The 15,030-nt window shown below is 43.3% G+C and overlaps 1 protein-coding gene across 4 annotated transcripts in view; it reads left to right on the forward strand.

Moving 5' to 3' along the window:
• Nucleotides 1-15,030, forward strand: part of ERICH3 (glutamate rich 3) — a 118,112-nt gene that overhangs the window by 73,481 nt on the left and 29,601 nt on the right. For all 4 annotated transcript variants that reach the window (XM_029063370.2, XM_029063369.2, XM_029063372.2 and 1 more), the window contains 2 exons: nucleotides 501-687; nucleotides 9,357-9,538. In XM_029063370.2, the coding sequence (XP_028919203.1) occupies nucleotides 501-687; nucleotides 9,357-9,538 (369 nt within the window). The remainder of the gene's footprint in view (nucleotides 1-500; nucleotides 688-9,356; nucleotides 9,539-15,030) is intronic.

The following is a 15,030-nucleotide window of genomic DNA, read 5'->3' on the forward strand; positions in this document are numbered from 1 at the left end:
GTGCCACTTCTGTTCTTGAGTTTTATTGTAATCACCTGAGGTGTCCCTCCTCTCCTTTGCTGCCTTCGAGCGTGTGAGGATTGGAGGTCCCCTGGAACTAGAGAGATCAAGGGAAGATTTCTCGAGGATCATTGTAATTCAAGCCATCACCCTTAGACACCGTGGCTTTGCACTGATTCATCGGTTTTGGGTCTCAAGGGTTTCCTTTGAATCCCCCAAATGTATAAGTAATATATCGATATGACTGCCCATCTTTCAATTATGTAGATCAGATGTGATGCCTCACATTGCATTCTTTTCTGTTTATTCGATATCGTGAGCTAGCCTTAATCCGAGAGGTTTTTCCGAAGGGACCATGTGTTATAAAATTCGCTAAGGGATTTTGAGCTAGACTAGGGCACAGTACTCACAACACAGAAGAAGTAACTTGGGAAAGTGTTGTACGTTTAATAGCTGACAGTTCATGGCTCTCAATAATGGATGAAACCCTTCAATTTCAGAGACTTTTCAGTTCATTTCCAAGCGTCATCACGGTTTCCCCTTCAGCCTCACGTTTTTCCTCAACGGGATGCAGTTGGACAGGTTGAGCTCCTGTTGTGAGTACAAGTACCGGAAAGGGGCTCGGCTGGGAGGCAGACGTGGATACTTTGGATTTGTCAGCGTCGAAGGAGCCACACCCTGCTACAGGTATGAGAGTGGTATGCCTGCGGCAGAATTCTCAGAGTGAGGACTTCGGGAAATTTTCTCTTCCTACGGATCTTTGGAGCTATATGGTTGGACAGCTTTGGACTCCTCTATCTCTCCCATAAACCATGCGTGTCAAATTGCATCGCTAAACATGTGCCATTCTCTGGGGAGAAAAGACAGGGCCCCCGTGGCCTAGTGGCAAGAGCCTGGGCTTGGAAATCCGAGGTCGTGCGTTCTAATTCTGGCTCTGCCACTTGTCTCCTGTGTGACCCTGGGCACCTCACTTTACTTCTCTGGGCCTCCGTTACCGCATCTGTAAAATGGGGATTAAGACTGTGAGCCCCATGTGGGACAACCAGATGACCTTACATCTACTCCAGCGTTTAGAACAGTGCTCGGCACAAAGTAAGTGCTTAATAAGTACCATTATTTTTATTATTTTAGGGTGTACTTTTGGCAGTGCTAAATTGATTAGTATCATTTATTGAGCATCTAAACCCTGCTCTCAGTCCAATTATTCAGTTGTAATTTTGGAGTACCTGCTCGGTGTAGAACACTGTACTAAGCAATTGGGAGAGTTTAGTGGAATTTAAACGGGATCACTCCCCCTTAGGAAGCTGAAAAATCTAGCAAGGGAAAAGGACACTAAAATAAATTACGGATAAGATGAAATAATAGATTCTTAAGGGCTTGGGTAACGCAAAACAAATCAATTAATGGTATTTAGAGAACACTTAAGGTGGGAAGTGCTGTACTAAAAGCTTGGGAGAGTTGGTAGACACAATCTCGGCCCACCAGGCACTTACAATTTAGTGGGTCAGACAGATAATAAAGTCAATTACAGATAAGGGGAGCATAAGAGTGTAAAGATCTGTGTATGCTTTGGGGCTGGGGTGAAAATTGAAGTATTATAGGGTATGAAACAAGTTCTTAGGTGACTCAGAAGAAAGAATAGGATAGGATAACGTATGTATTTTTGTTTATGAGTAGTAATAGCAGTAATAATAAATAATGATGGTATTTGTTAAGTGCTTACTATGTGCCAGACACTGTACTAAGCGCCGGGGTGGATACGAGTAAATCGGGTTCGATGCAGTCCCTGTCACACGTGGGGCTCACAGTCTCAATCCCCATTTTACAGATGAGGTAACTGAGGCACAGAGAAGGGAAGTGACTTGCCCAAAGTTACACAGCGGACTAGGAGCCGAGCCGGGATTAGAGCCTATGACCTTCTGATTCCCAGAGCTATGTTCTATCCGCTACACCATGCTGTTTCAGTAGAGGCAGTACTACTATTTATTGAGCACCCTCTTGACGTCGTGCCCCGTAGTACGGGCTTGAAACCTGGCATAATAGAAAGAGCATGGGATTGGAGTCAGGAGACCTGGGTTCTAATCCCGGCCCCATCGTTTGCTTTCTTAGTGATTTAGGGCATGTTATTGTTGCATTTGTTAAGCCCTTATTATGTGACAAGCACTGTTCTAAGCCCTGCAGAAGATACGTGTTAATCAGGTGTAACACAGTCCCTGTCCCACACAAGTCTCACAGTCTAGTAGGAGAGAAAACAAGTTTTGAATCCCCCTTGTACATTTGAGGAAACTGAGGCACAAAGGTCATCCAGCAGGTAAGTGGCAAAGCCGGGATTAGAACCCAGGTCTTCTGATTCCCAGGATTGGGCTCTTTCCACCGGGCCATGCTGCATACCATTTAGTGTCTCTGTTCCACAGTTTTCCCAGCTACAGAATGGGAATTAAATACTTGCTCCCCCCCCCCCCATAAACAGTGAGCCCTGTGTAGGTCAGAGTCTGTGTCAAATCTGATTGTGCTGTGCCTACCACAGTGGTTGGCAACCATGTAGTAAACTCTTAACAAATACCAAAATTATTGTTATGGTTTTTTATTATTATTGTTAATAGCAAGTAGTTAACTAATACTATTATTGTTAGTAGCAGGTAATAATGATAAGAAGGAGAAATTGGACTTTGGGACAGAGTGGATTCCATTGGAATTGGCAAGAAGGAGGTTATTGGTGACTGGAGAGAGCTTCTCAGTGGAGTTAATGAGACAGAGACTGGATTGTGGAGTTGAGAAGGGAAAGTGGAGGGAATGGGTGCATAAATTGCATTCAAGAAGTTGGAGCAGTAATGGGAGGAGGGAGATGGGCTGATAGCTAGATGTTTCTATGTGGTCCAGAGAAGTTTTTTTTTTTTTTAGGGAAGGGGAGATATTGGCGTGTTTGAAGCCAATCAATCAATGAATCACATTTATTGAGTGTTTACTGTGTGCAGGGCACTATGCTAAGCGGTTGGGAAAGTATGACACAGTAATATAATGGACACATTCCCTGCCCACAGTGACCTTACAATCTACGGGGGGAGAAAGACAATATAAATAAATTATGGATATATCATCATAATAATAATAATTATGGTATTTGTTAAGCACTTATTGGGTGCCAGGCACTGTACTAAGTGCTGGGTTGGATACGAGTAAATCGGGTTGGACACAGTCCCTGTTCCACGTGGGGCTCACAGGCTGAATCCCCATTTTACAGATAGGTAACTGAGGCACAGAGAAGTAAAGTGACTTGCCCAAGGTCACACAGCAGACAAATGTTGGAGCCGGGATTATAACTCATGATCTTCGAACTCTCAGGCCCCTGCTCTAACCACTAAGCCATGCACCTTTTATTATGTATATAAGGGCTATGGAGCTGGGGGCAGAAGTGGTGAATTCAGAGAGCAGGTCAGAGCGACACAGAAGGGAATGGGAAAAGAGGAAATAAGGGCATAGTTAGGGAAGGCCTCTTGGAGAACATGTGATATCTGTAAGGCTTTGAAGGTGGGGAGTGTAATTGTCTGTCAAATATGAACAGGGAGGGTGTACAAAGCCAGGGGCAGGATGTGGGCAAGAGTTTGGTGGCGAGATTGATGAGATAGAGGTACAGTGAGTAGGTTGGTATTAGAGGAGTAAAGTCTGTGGACTGGGTTATAGTAGGAGAGTAGCGAGGTGAGGTAGGAGGGGACAAGGTGATTGACTGCTTTAAAACTTAAGGTAAGGGGTTTCTGTTTGAAGTGGAGGTGGGTGGGTGACCACTGGAGATTCTCGAGGAGTGGGGAAATATGGTCTGAATGTTTTTATAAAAAAATGATCCGGGCAGCAGAATGAAGTATGGACTGGAGTGGGGAGAGACAAGAGGCTGGGAGGTCAGCAAGGAGGCTGATACAGTAATCAAGGTGGGATTGGATAAGTGCTTGGATTAATGTGATAGCAGTTTGGGTGCAGAGAAAAGGGTAGATTTTAGCGATGTGGGGAAGGTTGAACCGACCTATGTTCAGTAGTGACAGATTAAATATGTGGGTTGAATGAGAGGGGGTCAAGGATAACACCAAGTTTATGGGCTTGTGAGACAGGAAGGATGGTGGTGCCATCTACAATGATGGGAAAGTCAGTGGTAGGGCAGGGTTTGGGTGGGAAGATAAGGAGTTCTGTTTTGGACATGTTAAGTTTGAGGTGTTGGCAGGACATCCAAGTAGGAATGTCTTGAAGGGAGCAGGAAATGCTAGACTAAAGAGAGAGAGAGAGAGATCAGGGCTAGAGATGTAGATATGGAAACCATCTGCAAAGAGGTTTAATTGAAGCCATGGGTGTGAGTGAGTTTTCCAAGGGAGTGGGTGTAGATGGAGAATAGAAGGAGACCCAGAGTGAACCTTGAGGGGAGAAGGACCCCATGAAAGAGACTGAGACTGTCACCAGAGATATAGGAGGAGAACCGGAAGAGGACAGTGTTATTGAAGCTGAGGTTGGATAATGTTTCCAGGAGAAGGATGTGGTCTACATTATCGAAGGCACCTGAGAGGTTGAGAAGGATTCGAATGGAGTAGAAGCTATTGGAATAAGCAAGAAAGACATCATTTGTGACCTTCAAGAGGGGTTTCTGTGGAGTGAAGGCTACGGAAGTCACCACGGAAGTCAGAATGGAGGGGATCAAGGAGATAATTACAGGAGACTATCTTGAGGCAACGGGAGCAATCTGAGTTTGAGTGGTTAAAGACAGTGGTCAAGGAGGGAAGGAGAGTGGGCTTAAGTGTTGCAAGAAGATGAGATGGGCTGGGGTTGGAGGTGAAGTGAAGAAGCTGGTGGGAGATCTTGAGAGATAATTGAGTATGTGGAGAAGGTGGATGTGGAGGTGGGAGGGAGCTGGGGAGGTTTGCAGAGTGCACAGCTGACGGTTTGATTTTTTCAAAAAGAGCAGTTGACAAGGTCATTGGGCGACAGGGGGAAGAGGGAGTATGGAAGGTTTCAGCAGGGAGTTTATCGTTGGGGACGCTCAGCAAGTATTGGTGTTGATGAGGGAGGAGAAGTAGTATTGCTGAGCCCCTTGGAGACCAGTGTCCGTACCTAATTCTCATCTGTTTATTTTTTCCCAATGCTTTGTACTGTACTCTGCACACCGGCAAGTAATAAATACTATTACTACTGTCACAACCCCTTCTCCCTTCCTCAATTATCCAGCCTTCTCCCCTACTCATCCCTGCCAGTTTGCCTAAATTCCGCTCCCGGCCCTCACGAAGTCAGCAGCGTTTCTGGAAAAGCACCTCATCCCCACCAAACTTCCTCTAACATGTCTGTATTTATATATACTTATCCTCAGCGCTTGTGCCTATTTATGAATATTTATTACTTATTCTGATCCTTCTATTTGTAAATATTTTAATATTTGTCCTGTTAGAATGTCAGCTCCTTGAAGGCAAGGGATGTGTCTTGTGCTCCTTTGGTTTACTCTCCCAAGCGCTTAGTACAGTGCTCTGTACAGAGTAAACAATAAATACAATTGACTGACTGTTTAATATACTGCATTGCACTCGGGTGCTCCATAAATATTATTATAATGATCAATCAATCATTGTTTATTTATTGAGCACTCACTGTGTTGTGGAGCACTGTATTAGACGTTTGGTAGAGTACAGTAGGGTACCACAGTATTAAAACTACTAAGACTGATGATATATAGATATCTAATGTATGTGCCGGTCAAAGGTAGCAGGCTTAGTGTTGGTCAATTCAAACGTTTTTGAGCATATGATGCTCTTCCCCCAAGGTCTACCCATTAACGAGGTCAACCATAACTGATTTGATAGAAATTGGGCAGAAAAACAATTGCTAAACCTGAACCAGCATCTTAAATTATACTCATGCAAAACAGGTAGCCGGGGCAGGCTGGAGCACAGATGTTTTCTGCTTTGTATGTCCAATTCCCTTAAGCAGATGGCCAATAAAAAATCTGTGCATGCCAAGAGAAAGCATCAAGCGACTCGATATAGTCATAATGCAAACTAAAAAAAGGCACCATATTAAAATCCACAAACCAGAAGTTTAAATTTGATCTTGATTAAAGAACATCTCCAAATGTGCATTTTTATTATTTCAACCTTACTGAACGAACGTAATAATAGCCTTCCAAGGAGACGCTCAATGGTCCGCACGTGTAAGGATAAATTTTTTAATACAACCTCCCTGTGTATTAGAAGGCAAGTATTCTGATCATTTTATATATGATTCCGATCCTCTGGAAACCTCTCAACTCAACAGGCCACAAGCATCATTGGAAATCCTCGACTCACTGGTATATTCTGTGTTGATGGGCTCCACATACACAAGCAGATCTTCAGATGATAATGAGCCACTATTTAGAATCAACAAAATAGTGGAAAGAGCCTGAAGGAGACCACAGATATATGCCAGTGTGACCCTACATTTGACCAAAGATCTCCACTGGAGAGAGAGCCAGAAGCTGCCAGGAATTTTTCTTCCTAGCTAATGCCTTCCTCAGGGATAGGCAGAAAGAAGGCTGGAGTGTCTTGTGGGAAATTTAAAGATGGGGTGCATTGTCAGTAAAGGAACTTGAATGAATATAGAGAAATTGTGGCATTCAAATTTCCGTAGGGCCGCAATACCTTGGTCTTTGTCCATCTGATATCTAGAGTTATGTCCTCAGGGTGGTCGTTAGGGTACAGAATCAGAGTCAGTCCGCCAGCATCCTGGCAATATTTCACTTTCATTGAAAGGACCACGTGAGGAGAATGGATGATGGTAGCATATGCGAACAGCCACTTTTTGGTGAGCTAAAGTGTGGTAAAAATTCAACTGGATGGGCAGAAGAATAATCTAAAGACACCATAAAGTGAAGTCTCAAATGATACAACAGACACAAGCAGTGGAAACATGGCATCAGAAAACAGACCAGATTGGCATACAGCAATTCAGAAGCAGAGTGTCTCTTGGAGTCAAGGTTTAGAGCATTAGTGCTATTTACTGAGCACTTATCCTTATTCAGTGCATTTTACTAAGTACTTGGAAGAGAAAAATGGAGTGAGTAGATCTGTAATTTATATTGTCTGTCTCCCCCTCTAGACTGAAAGCTCGGGGTGGGCAGGGAGCACGTCTGCCAACTCTGTACTGCACTCTCTCAAGTGCTTAGTACAGTCTCTGCTACAGTAAATGCTCAATAAATACTATTGATTGATTGATAGACGTGATCAATCCCTGCCCTCAAGGAGCTTACAATCTAGTGGGCTAGTCAGACACCAAAATATATTACAGGAAGGCAGGGGGCAACAGAATTTAAAAATATATATGTAAAAGATATCTACATAAATACTACTAAGGGTTGAGCAAAGGCAGTACATACATGCTTAGATCATGTAGCAGTGCTGTCACAGTAATAATAATAATGATTGTTTTTTATTGAGAACTTACTTTGTGCTAAGCACTGTATTAAGCACTGGAGTAGATACAAGTTAACCAGGTTGAACACAGTCCCTGTTCCACATGGTTCTCTCCATTCAAGTAGAAGGGCCAACAGGGTTTGAATTCCCTTTCCGTAGATGAGGAAACTGAGGCACCGAGAATTAAAGTGAGTTTTGTCATGAGCCCATCGCTGGGTACCCACCTCCCCCAATATCAGGCATTCAATCTGTGAGCCCTTTGCTGGGGATTTGTCTCCCCTTAATATCAGGCACTCAACGACAACTTCAAAGTGAAACCAACCACCACTGTATTTGATGGAAGGTTTTTATTCCATGCTTAGTCTAATTAGAAGGGATTAAATGCACAGACACACAAGCGCACACACCCTTCTACAGTAAACATAGCTACACATCCAACTGTTTGCCCCAGGTTTGTGAACATGTTCCCAAGTCAGAGAAGTTCGAGAAGTCCGGCTGTCTGCAAGCACGTCATCCCGGTTCAAGGCTTAGGTGTTCCCAGAGGCCACAGTAGCCCTCTGCATATTAGATGGTTTTGCCATGGCCCAGGGGCCAGCTCTTTCCCCTTTTTAATCCACTCATCGTAATTGTTTCAGGGGGATTGCAGTGTGTGTCGGGGTGTGCTCATTTGCTGCTCCAATTGCCTGCTGTCTCAAGCTCCTTATTGGATAAATAGGAATAATAATAAGGATGGCATTTGTTAAGTGCTTACTATGTGCCAAGGACTGTCCTAAGTGCTGAGGGGTTGGCTACACCTCCCCCAGTGCTTATCCCGTGGGGTATCATTGCAAGAGGGATCCGACAGTCTTTCTTGTGTCCTACCGCAAGGTAATTCAGTTCCTCCTCAAACTCCTCCGCAAGACAGTTCCATTTCTTCTCCAATTCCACAGCAATTCAAGTCTTCCTCAAACTTCTCAGCAAGCCAATTCAGCTTCTCCTCAAATTCCTCCTCTGATACTGTTGCTCACGGGGTCAGAGAACATCCTCTTATGAAATGGCTTCTGTGTTACGAGATGGATTCATTCTTGCTCACCACAACTTTCCCAGGGTCATGCAGCAGGCAGCTGTCAAAGCCAGGATTAGAAACCAGGTTCTCTGACTCCCAGGCCTGTGTTCTTTCCGCTAGATGACAATAGGTAGGGAAGATGAAAGGTTAACCAGGGAAAGCCTTCCGGAGGAGAAGTGATATCAAAGAGCCTAAATGATGAGGTGGGCAGTGATCGGTTGGATGTGGAGGGGGAATTTCCAGGAAGAAGGGAAGGTGTGAACAAGTGGTCGGTGGGAACTTTGATGAAAACAAGTCACAGTGAGTACATTAGATTGAGTGGAATGAAGGGGATGCTCCCGGGTGCAATATAAGAGAACTGTGGCTAAGAAAACTATAGAGACAGCTAGAGGGCTGATTGTTTTAAAGCTAAGGAATAGGGTTTCATTCCTTGATGAAGAAAGAAGCAGGTATCCTTTTCAGGTGTGATGAGATTTGCACAAACATATTTTAGAAAAGCGATCCTGGCAGTAGAGGGAAGAATGGACTGGATGGGGTGAGGCGGGAGGCAGGGAGGTCTGCGATGAAGCCGATGCAGTAGTAGAGATGGGATATGACTAGTGCTTGGACAGGTAGAGTGACAGCTTGGAGGAGCAGGGGAGGATTCTGGTGATGTTGTGAAGAAAGAACTGACCAGATTTGGTGATTGACTTGAATATGAGGCTTCACAGAAGGAGAGGAGTCAAGGATGATGACCCGGTGGAAGGATTGTGAGGCAGGGAGGATGGCGATGTTGTCAGCAGTGATGGAAAAGTTGAGAAGGAGATTTGGGAGGGAAAATGAAGGTATTATATTGGGGTGGCTGTACACTATGAAAATCCTGAAAAAATTAGAAATGGTCTTGTTAATTTTGTTAGGTGTATTATTGCAATGGATCTTGATAAAAAACCATCTCCTCCACCTAAAAAGAAAAGAGAAGAGGCTGATGAAATGGAAGAGGTGCTGATGAAGGATGCAGAATGCTACAAAACAAGTAAGACTGTGGTCGATGAAGAGAACAAAACAGCCACATCTGCCAGTTCTTCAGTTTATAAAGAAGGTAAGAATTTGGAAAGAAAGTGAGGGACAAGGAGGCAGGTTAATGTACATGAAGATGATGAGGAAAACATGTTAAAAGTGTCATAATTTCTGTGGTAATATATTATTTTCAACATTTCTACATGTTTTGAGTTTGCAGGTGAAATGTTTGAGTTAGCTCAACAAAGCAAATATGTAACAAAATCCTCTGGATTTGTGTGAGAGAGTATTCCTTTTTGTATATATTTGGGAACACTCGGTACCTTTCAAAATTAGCTGCCACAGATTTTCTATTTGATGTGAATTTTGGTCCAACTGTCTGATTTTTTATATAAGTCCTTTCATCTTCCCTGGTACATCTTACTTTGTCCAATGTTGCCAGCTTTAAATTCTTTTTTTTTTTCATGAAGAAAGCAGAAATGCCTGCAAGCCTACACGGTGATAACCTGGATAATGAGACACGTCAGTGTGCTGAGTGGTGGGGGAGGTGTGGGGATTGATATCTAGCTTCGTCTTGTTTAACGTCATCATTAATGATCTGGAAAAGGAGGAAAGTGCCACATTAATTAAATTCACTCTGAGGACTAAATCAGGAGATAGGAGGCTTGTAAAGTAATGGAAGGGAACTGAAAGAGGAGGAACATTGACTGCCAGTGGATGGAGACAAAGAAAATGCAGGTTTATTCAGTCGGGGAAAATGCTTGAAAACCTTGGCTAAAGTAACGGAAGGGAGAAACTGTGATTGCTGGGAGAATCTTTGCAGAGAAGAGTATGTTGTATTTGAGATAATGATAACTCTGCAAGAGGAAAACAAGCAGGGTAGTGGAGTGCTCTGCAAATGGCACTGTTTAGAGAGGAAGCACAGAAGCATCTGGAATCAACTCTAGAAAAAAAAATAGAAAGAAAAGTCTCCTCCTTAAGACATTTCCCGATCAGAAGACTCTGGAAGATCGTCTTGGTGCTCTTAAATTGCCCAGAGATATCTGGGGGAAACTCACGCAGTCCAGGAATTTGTAGAGGGGTAAGGGAGCAAGGGCAGACCAAACAGCATCCCAGAGAGCAGCTGTCAATTAATCAGGCTGTTGACCCAATCAAAAGCTTCACACACAAGGAAATAATTTTAGAACACAACTCTTGGTGTTATTTCAGTATAATCCTTTGGAGTCCTACCATTGAATTGCTGGGACCAAATAGTGCTTTCATTTCCCTCATTCACAAACTGTGTAGTTTTTGCACCATTTAGACCCAGACAGAACTGGTGAAATGTTTCCAACTAATCTACCTGGGTTACCCAGCTAGCCTCCTGCATCAGCCTCCTTGCTGACTTCTCTGCTTACTTCATCTCTCATCTTTACACTTTACTCTTCTTTACTCTTCTCCCATACTTTACTCTTTTGCTGGGATGAATTTTTCTGAAAGAACCTTCAGCCCATATCTCTCCGCTCCTCAAAAACCTCCAATATTTTGCCCATTCATCTCCGCATCACATAGATACTCCTTGCGTCGGCTTTAAGGCTCACATTCAACTCTCTCTCCTAATATTGCTGATCTACCGATCCACATTCTCTGCAACGTACACCCTGTAACCCTCACTCTATGAGAAGCAATGTGGCCTAGTGGAAAGAGCTCAGGACTGGGAGTCAGAAGACCTGGGTTCAATCCTGGCTGCACCATTTGCCTGCTGTGGGAACTTGAGCAAGTCATTTAACTTCTCTGTGCCTCAGTTACCTCATGCTTAAGGCCGTAAGCCCCATGTGGGACATGGACTGTGTCCAACATGATTAACTTGTGTCTACCCTGGTGCTTAGGACAATGTCTGGCACATAGTGAGCGCTTAACAAATACCATTAAAAAACAACTCATTTATCCCACTGCTGACCTCTTGTCCACATCCTCCCACAGGACTGTAACTCCTCCCTCTTTTTACATGACAGACCACCACTTTCTTCACTTTTAAAGCCCTCCTTAAAATCAAATCTACTCAAACATGCCTTCCTTGACAAAGCCCCCATTCCTCCACTCACCCTTCCCTCCGTGTCTACTATAGCTATGTGCCCCTTGAACACTATAATACTCACTCCACCCCCACAGAACTTAGGTATAATAATAATACTGATGATGGTGATAAAAAAGTTTTTTAAGTGCTTACTATGTGTCAAGCATTGTTTTAAGCCCCGTTCTAAACACTTTATATATCCTTATACTCTATTTGACCTTTCTGTAATTTATTTAAATGTCTGACTCTTCCATAGACTGTAAACTCCTTGTGGGCAAGGAAGGTGTTGATCAACTGTACTGTAATAAAAATGTCGTACTTTCCCAGGTGCTTCAACTGTTCACTGTGCAATGGCTTCTTCTCCACTGATTTCAAACATGCTCAGGTCTCCCCTAAAAAAAAATCCTCCCATAACCCCATGTCTCCCTCCAGTCATCACCCCATCAGAGTAGCTTAGTGGAAAGAGCACAGGCTTGGGAGTCAGAGGTCATAGGTTCTAATCACAGCTCCGCCACTTGTCAGCTGTGTGACTTTGGGAAAGTCACTTAACTTCTCTGGGCCACAGTTACCTCATCAGTAAAAATGGGGATTAAGACTGTGAGTCCCAGATTAAGACTGTGAGGCCCACGTGGACCAAACTGATTATCTTGTATCTACCCCAGCGCTTAGAACAGTACTTGGCACATAGTAAGTGCTTAACAAGTACCATCATCATCATTATTATTATCTCCTCCCTAACATTTCTCTCCAAACTCCTTCAGTGAGTTGTCTACACCTGCTGCTTCTACTCCCTCTCTTCCAATTCTTTCTTTGCCCTGCCTCTAATAGGACTTCCACCCCCCCTTCACTCTACAGAACTACCCTCTCAGAAGTCACCAATGATCTCCTCCTTGTTAGTTCCAGTGCCCTCTACTCCAACCTCTCAACTGCCTGAAACACTGTGGACCACCCCTTTCTTATGGAAACATCATCCATCCCTGGCTTCACTGACACTGTTCTCTCCTGGTTCTCCTATCTTTTTGTCTGCTCACTCTGTCTCTTTCACAGGCTCCTCCTCTACTCCCTATCTCCTAACTGTTGGATTCTCTTGAGGCTTAGTCCTGGCTCCCACCCTAGCCTTCATTTACACCACTCCCTTAGGGAATGCGTTTGCTCCCCTAGCTCCAACAATTAAGTCTATGCAGATGATTCCCAATTCTACATCTCCAGCCCTCATTTCTCTCCTTTTCTGCAGTCTCGTATTTCCTCCGACCTTCAGGATATTTTAATTGGAAACCTCAAACCTAACATGTCCAAAACAAAACTCCTCCATTTCCTACCCAAATCCTGTCCTCCTCATGACTTTCCCATCGCTGTAGACCACCATCCTCTCTGTGTCACAAACTTGGCATTATCCTCAGCTTGTCTCTCACTGAACTCATATATTCTGTCATAAAAATCCTATCCATTCTACCTTAACATCGTTGTTAAAATCTGCCTTTTCTTCTCCATCCAAACTGCTACCATGGTGATTCAAACACTTACTGTGTCCCACCTTGCCGACTGCAGCAACCTCCTTGCTGACCTCCCTGCCTCCTGTCTCTCTCCACTGAAGTCCATACTTCACTCTGCTGCCTGGGTCATCTTTCTGAAAAAAACATTCAGCCCATATTTCCTGACTCCTCAGTAATCTTCAGTAGTTTATCTCCGCATGAAATAGAATGTCCTTATCATAGCAGTCAGTCACGTTGCCCCCTCATTCATTCATTCATTCATTCATTCATTCATTCATTCATTCATTCATTCATTCATTCAATCATTCATTCATTCATTCATTCATTCATTCATTCAATCGTATTTATTCAGCATTTACTTTGTGCAAAGCACTGTACTAAGTGCTTGGGAGAGTACTATAGAGCAATAAACAGATGTATTCCCTGCCCACAATGAGCTCACAGTCTAGAGAGGGAGACAGACATCAACATACATAAATGAATAAATAAGTAAATTACAGATATATGCATAAGTGTCATGGGCCTGAGAGGGCGGCTGAATGAAGGGAGCAAGTCAGGGCAACAGAGAAGGGAATGGGAGAAGAGGAGAGGAGGGCTTAATCAGAAAGGCTTCTTGGAGTAGATATGCCTTTAATAAGGCTTCAAAGGCCAGGAGAGCAGTTGTCTGTCTGATAATTGTCCTACTTGACCTTGCTTATTCCTACTACAGCCGAGCATGTTCATTTCACTCATTTAACAGCTTACTCACTTTACCTCGATGTCATCTATCTCACTGCCCAATTGCTTGTCCATGTTCTGCCTCAGACCTGTATTCCCTCCCACTTTACATCAGCCAGACCCTCAGTTTCCCCACCTTCAGTCCTCATTAAAATCACATCTACAAGAGGCCTTGCCCCACTAAACCCTCATTTCCCCCTACTCCCTCTCCCTTCTGCATCACCCTTTCACTTGGATTTGTACCCTTTATTCACCCCACTTTCAATCCCATGGCACTTATATACGTAACTGTAATTTATTTTAATGTCTGTCTCCCCATCTAGACTGTAAGCTCCTTGTAGGCAGGGAACTTGTCTACCAACTCTGTTGCACTGTACTCCCCAAGCACTTAGTACAGTACTCTGCACACAGTCAATGCTCAATAAATACCATGGATTGCTTGCTGCAGCCATCTCCAGGTCTCTGGCCAAATTTTTCCTTATTTTGCTGGTGCATTTTCCTTTCCACTTGCATCACATGATCAAACGTGATCTTTTTACTCTTGCTGCTACCCTGAGATTAGTTAGCATTTTCTTTTCCGTACCTTGTTCTTCACTTTTGAAATAATTCTTTTGATCATCATTGCCATTGCCTCTCTCCATTCCTGTGTTTGTTTGCCACTTGGAGCCAAGATGATAATCCCCTTCTCTCCTCTCCGCCTTGAGTTTCCTTCACTAGCAGGGCCTTCTCATCATGTACTTAGTGTGTGTTTTTATAATTAATCAAATCTCTTTCACGGCAGGAGGTGGACTTTTCTCAACTAATTACCTCAGCATTTCCCACCACTACAAAAGAAGCTGGAATCTCAGATAACTCAAATATAGAAAATAGATGAACTTCTTTCTTTAATTTTCATTTTACAGATAATTGTTTATTTGCCTAATTGGTTCCACATGAGAACACTATGCCTTCTTTCCTTGGCATGTTGTCATTTCAACATTTAAAAAATGTTGGTGGAAAGAAAAAGGCGAACAATTAAATATGAAAGGTGAAAAATTATGGCCACCAGGGACAGCTGGAGTTTATCTGATGTGACAATTCTCTTTTATGGCACAGATTGGTTACCCCTCTGCAGGGAATGCAGAAAATTAGGGGTTGTAATAGACATGTTCTCTTTTCCAAGATGTTCTAGCTTTGAAATGTAATTACTTTCTTTAGGGATGAAATGAAGAACTTGCAGGGCTTTAGCTCTAAACCAAATGCAAGAAAAATCTTTTTTCCCAGCTCATTATTGTCTAGGAATTGCTAAAAGGACTTCATAGTTTTCAG

Source organism: Ornithorhynchus anatinus, chromosome 4 (assembly GCF_004115215.2).
Source record: "Ornithorhynchus anatinus isolate Pmale09 chromosome 4, mOrnAna1.pri.v4, whole genome shotgun sequence".
Taxonomy (NCBI): domain Eukaryota; kingdom Metazoa; phylum Chordata; class Mammalia; order Monotremata; family Ornithorhynchidae; genus Ornithorhynchus; species Ornithorhynchus anatinus.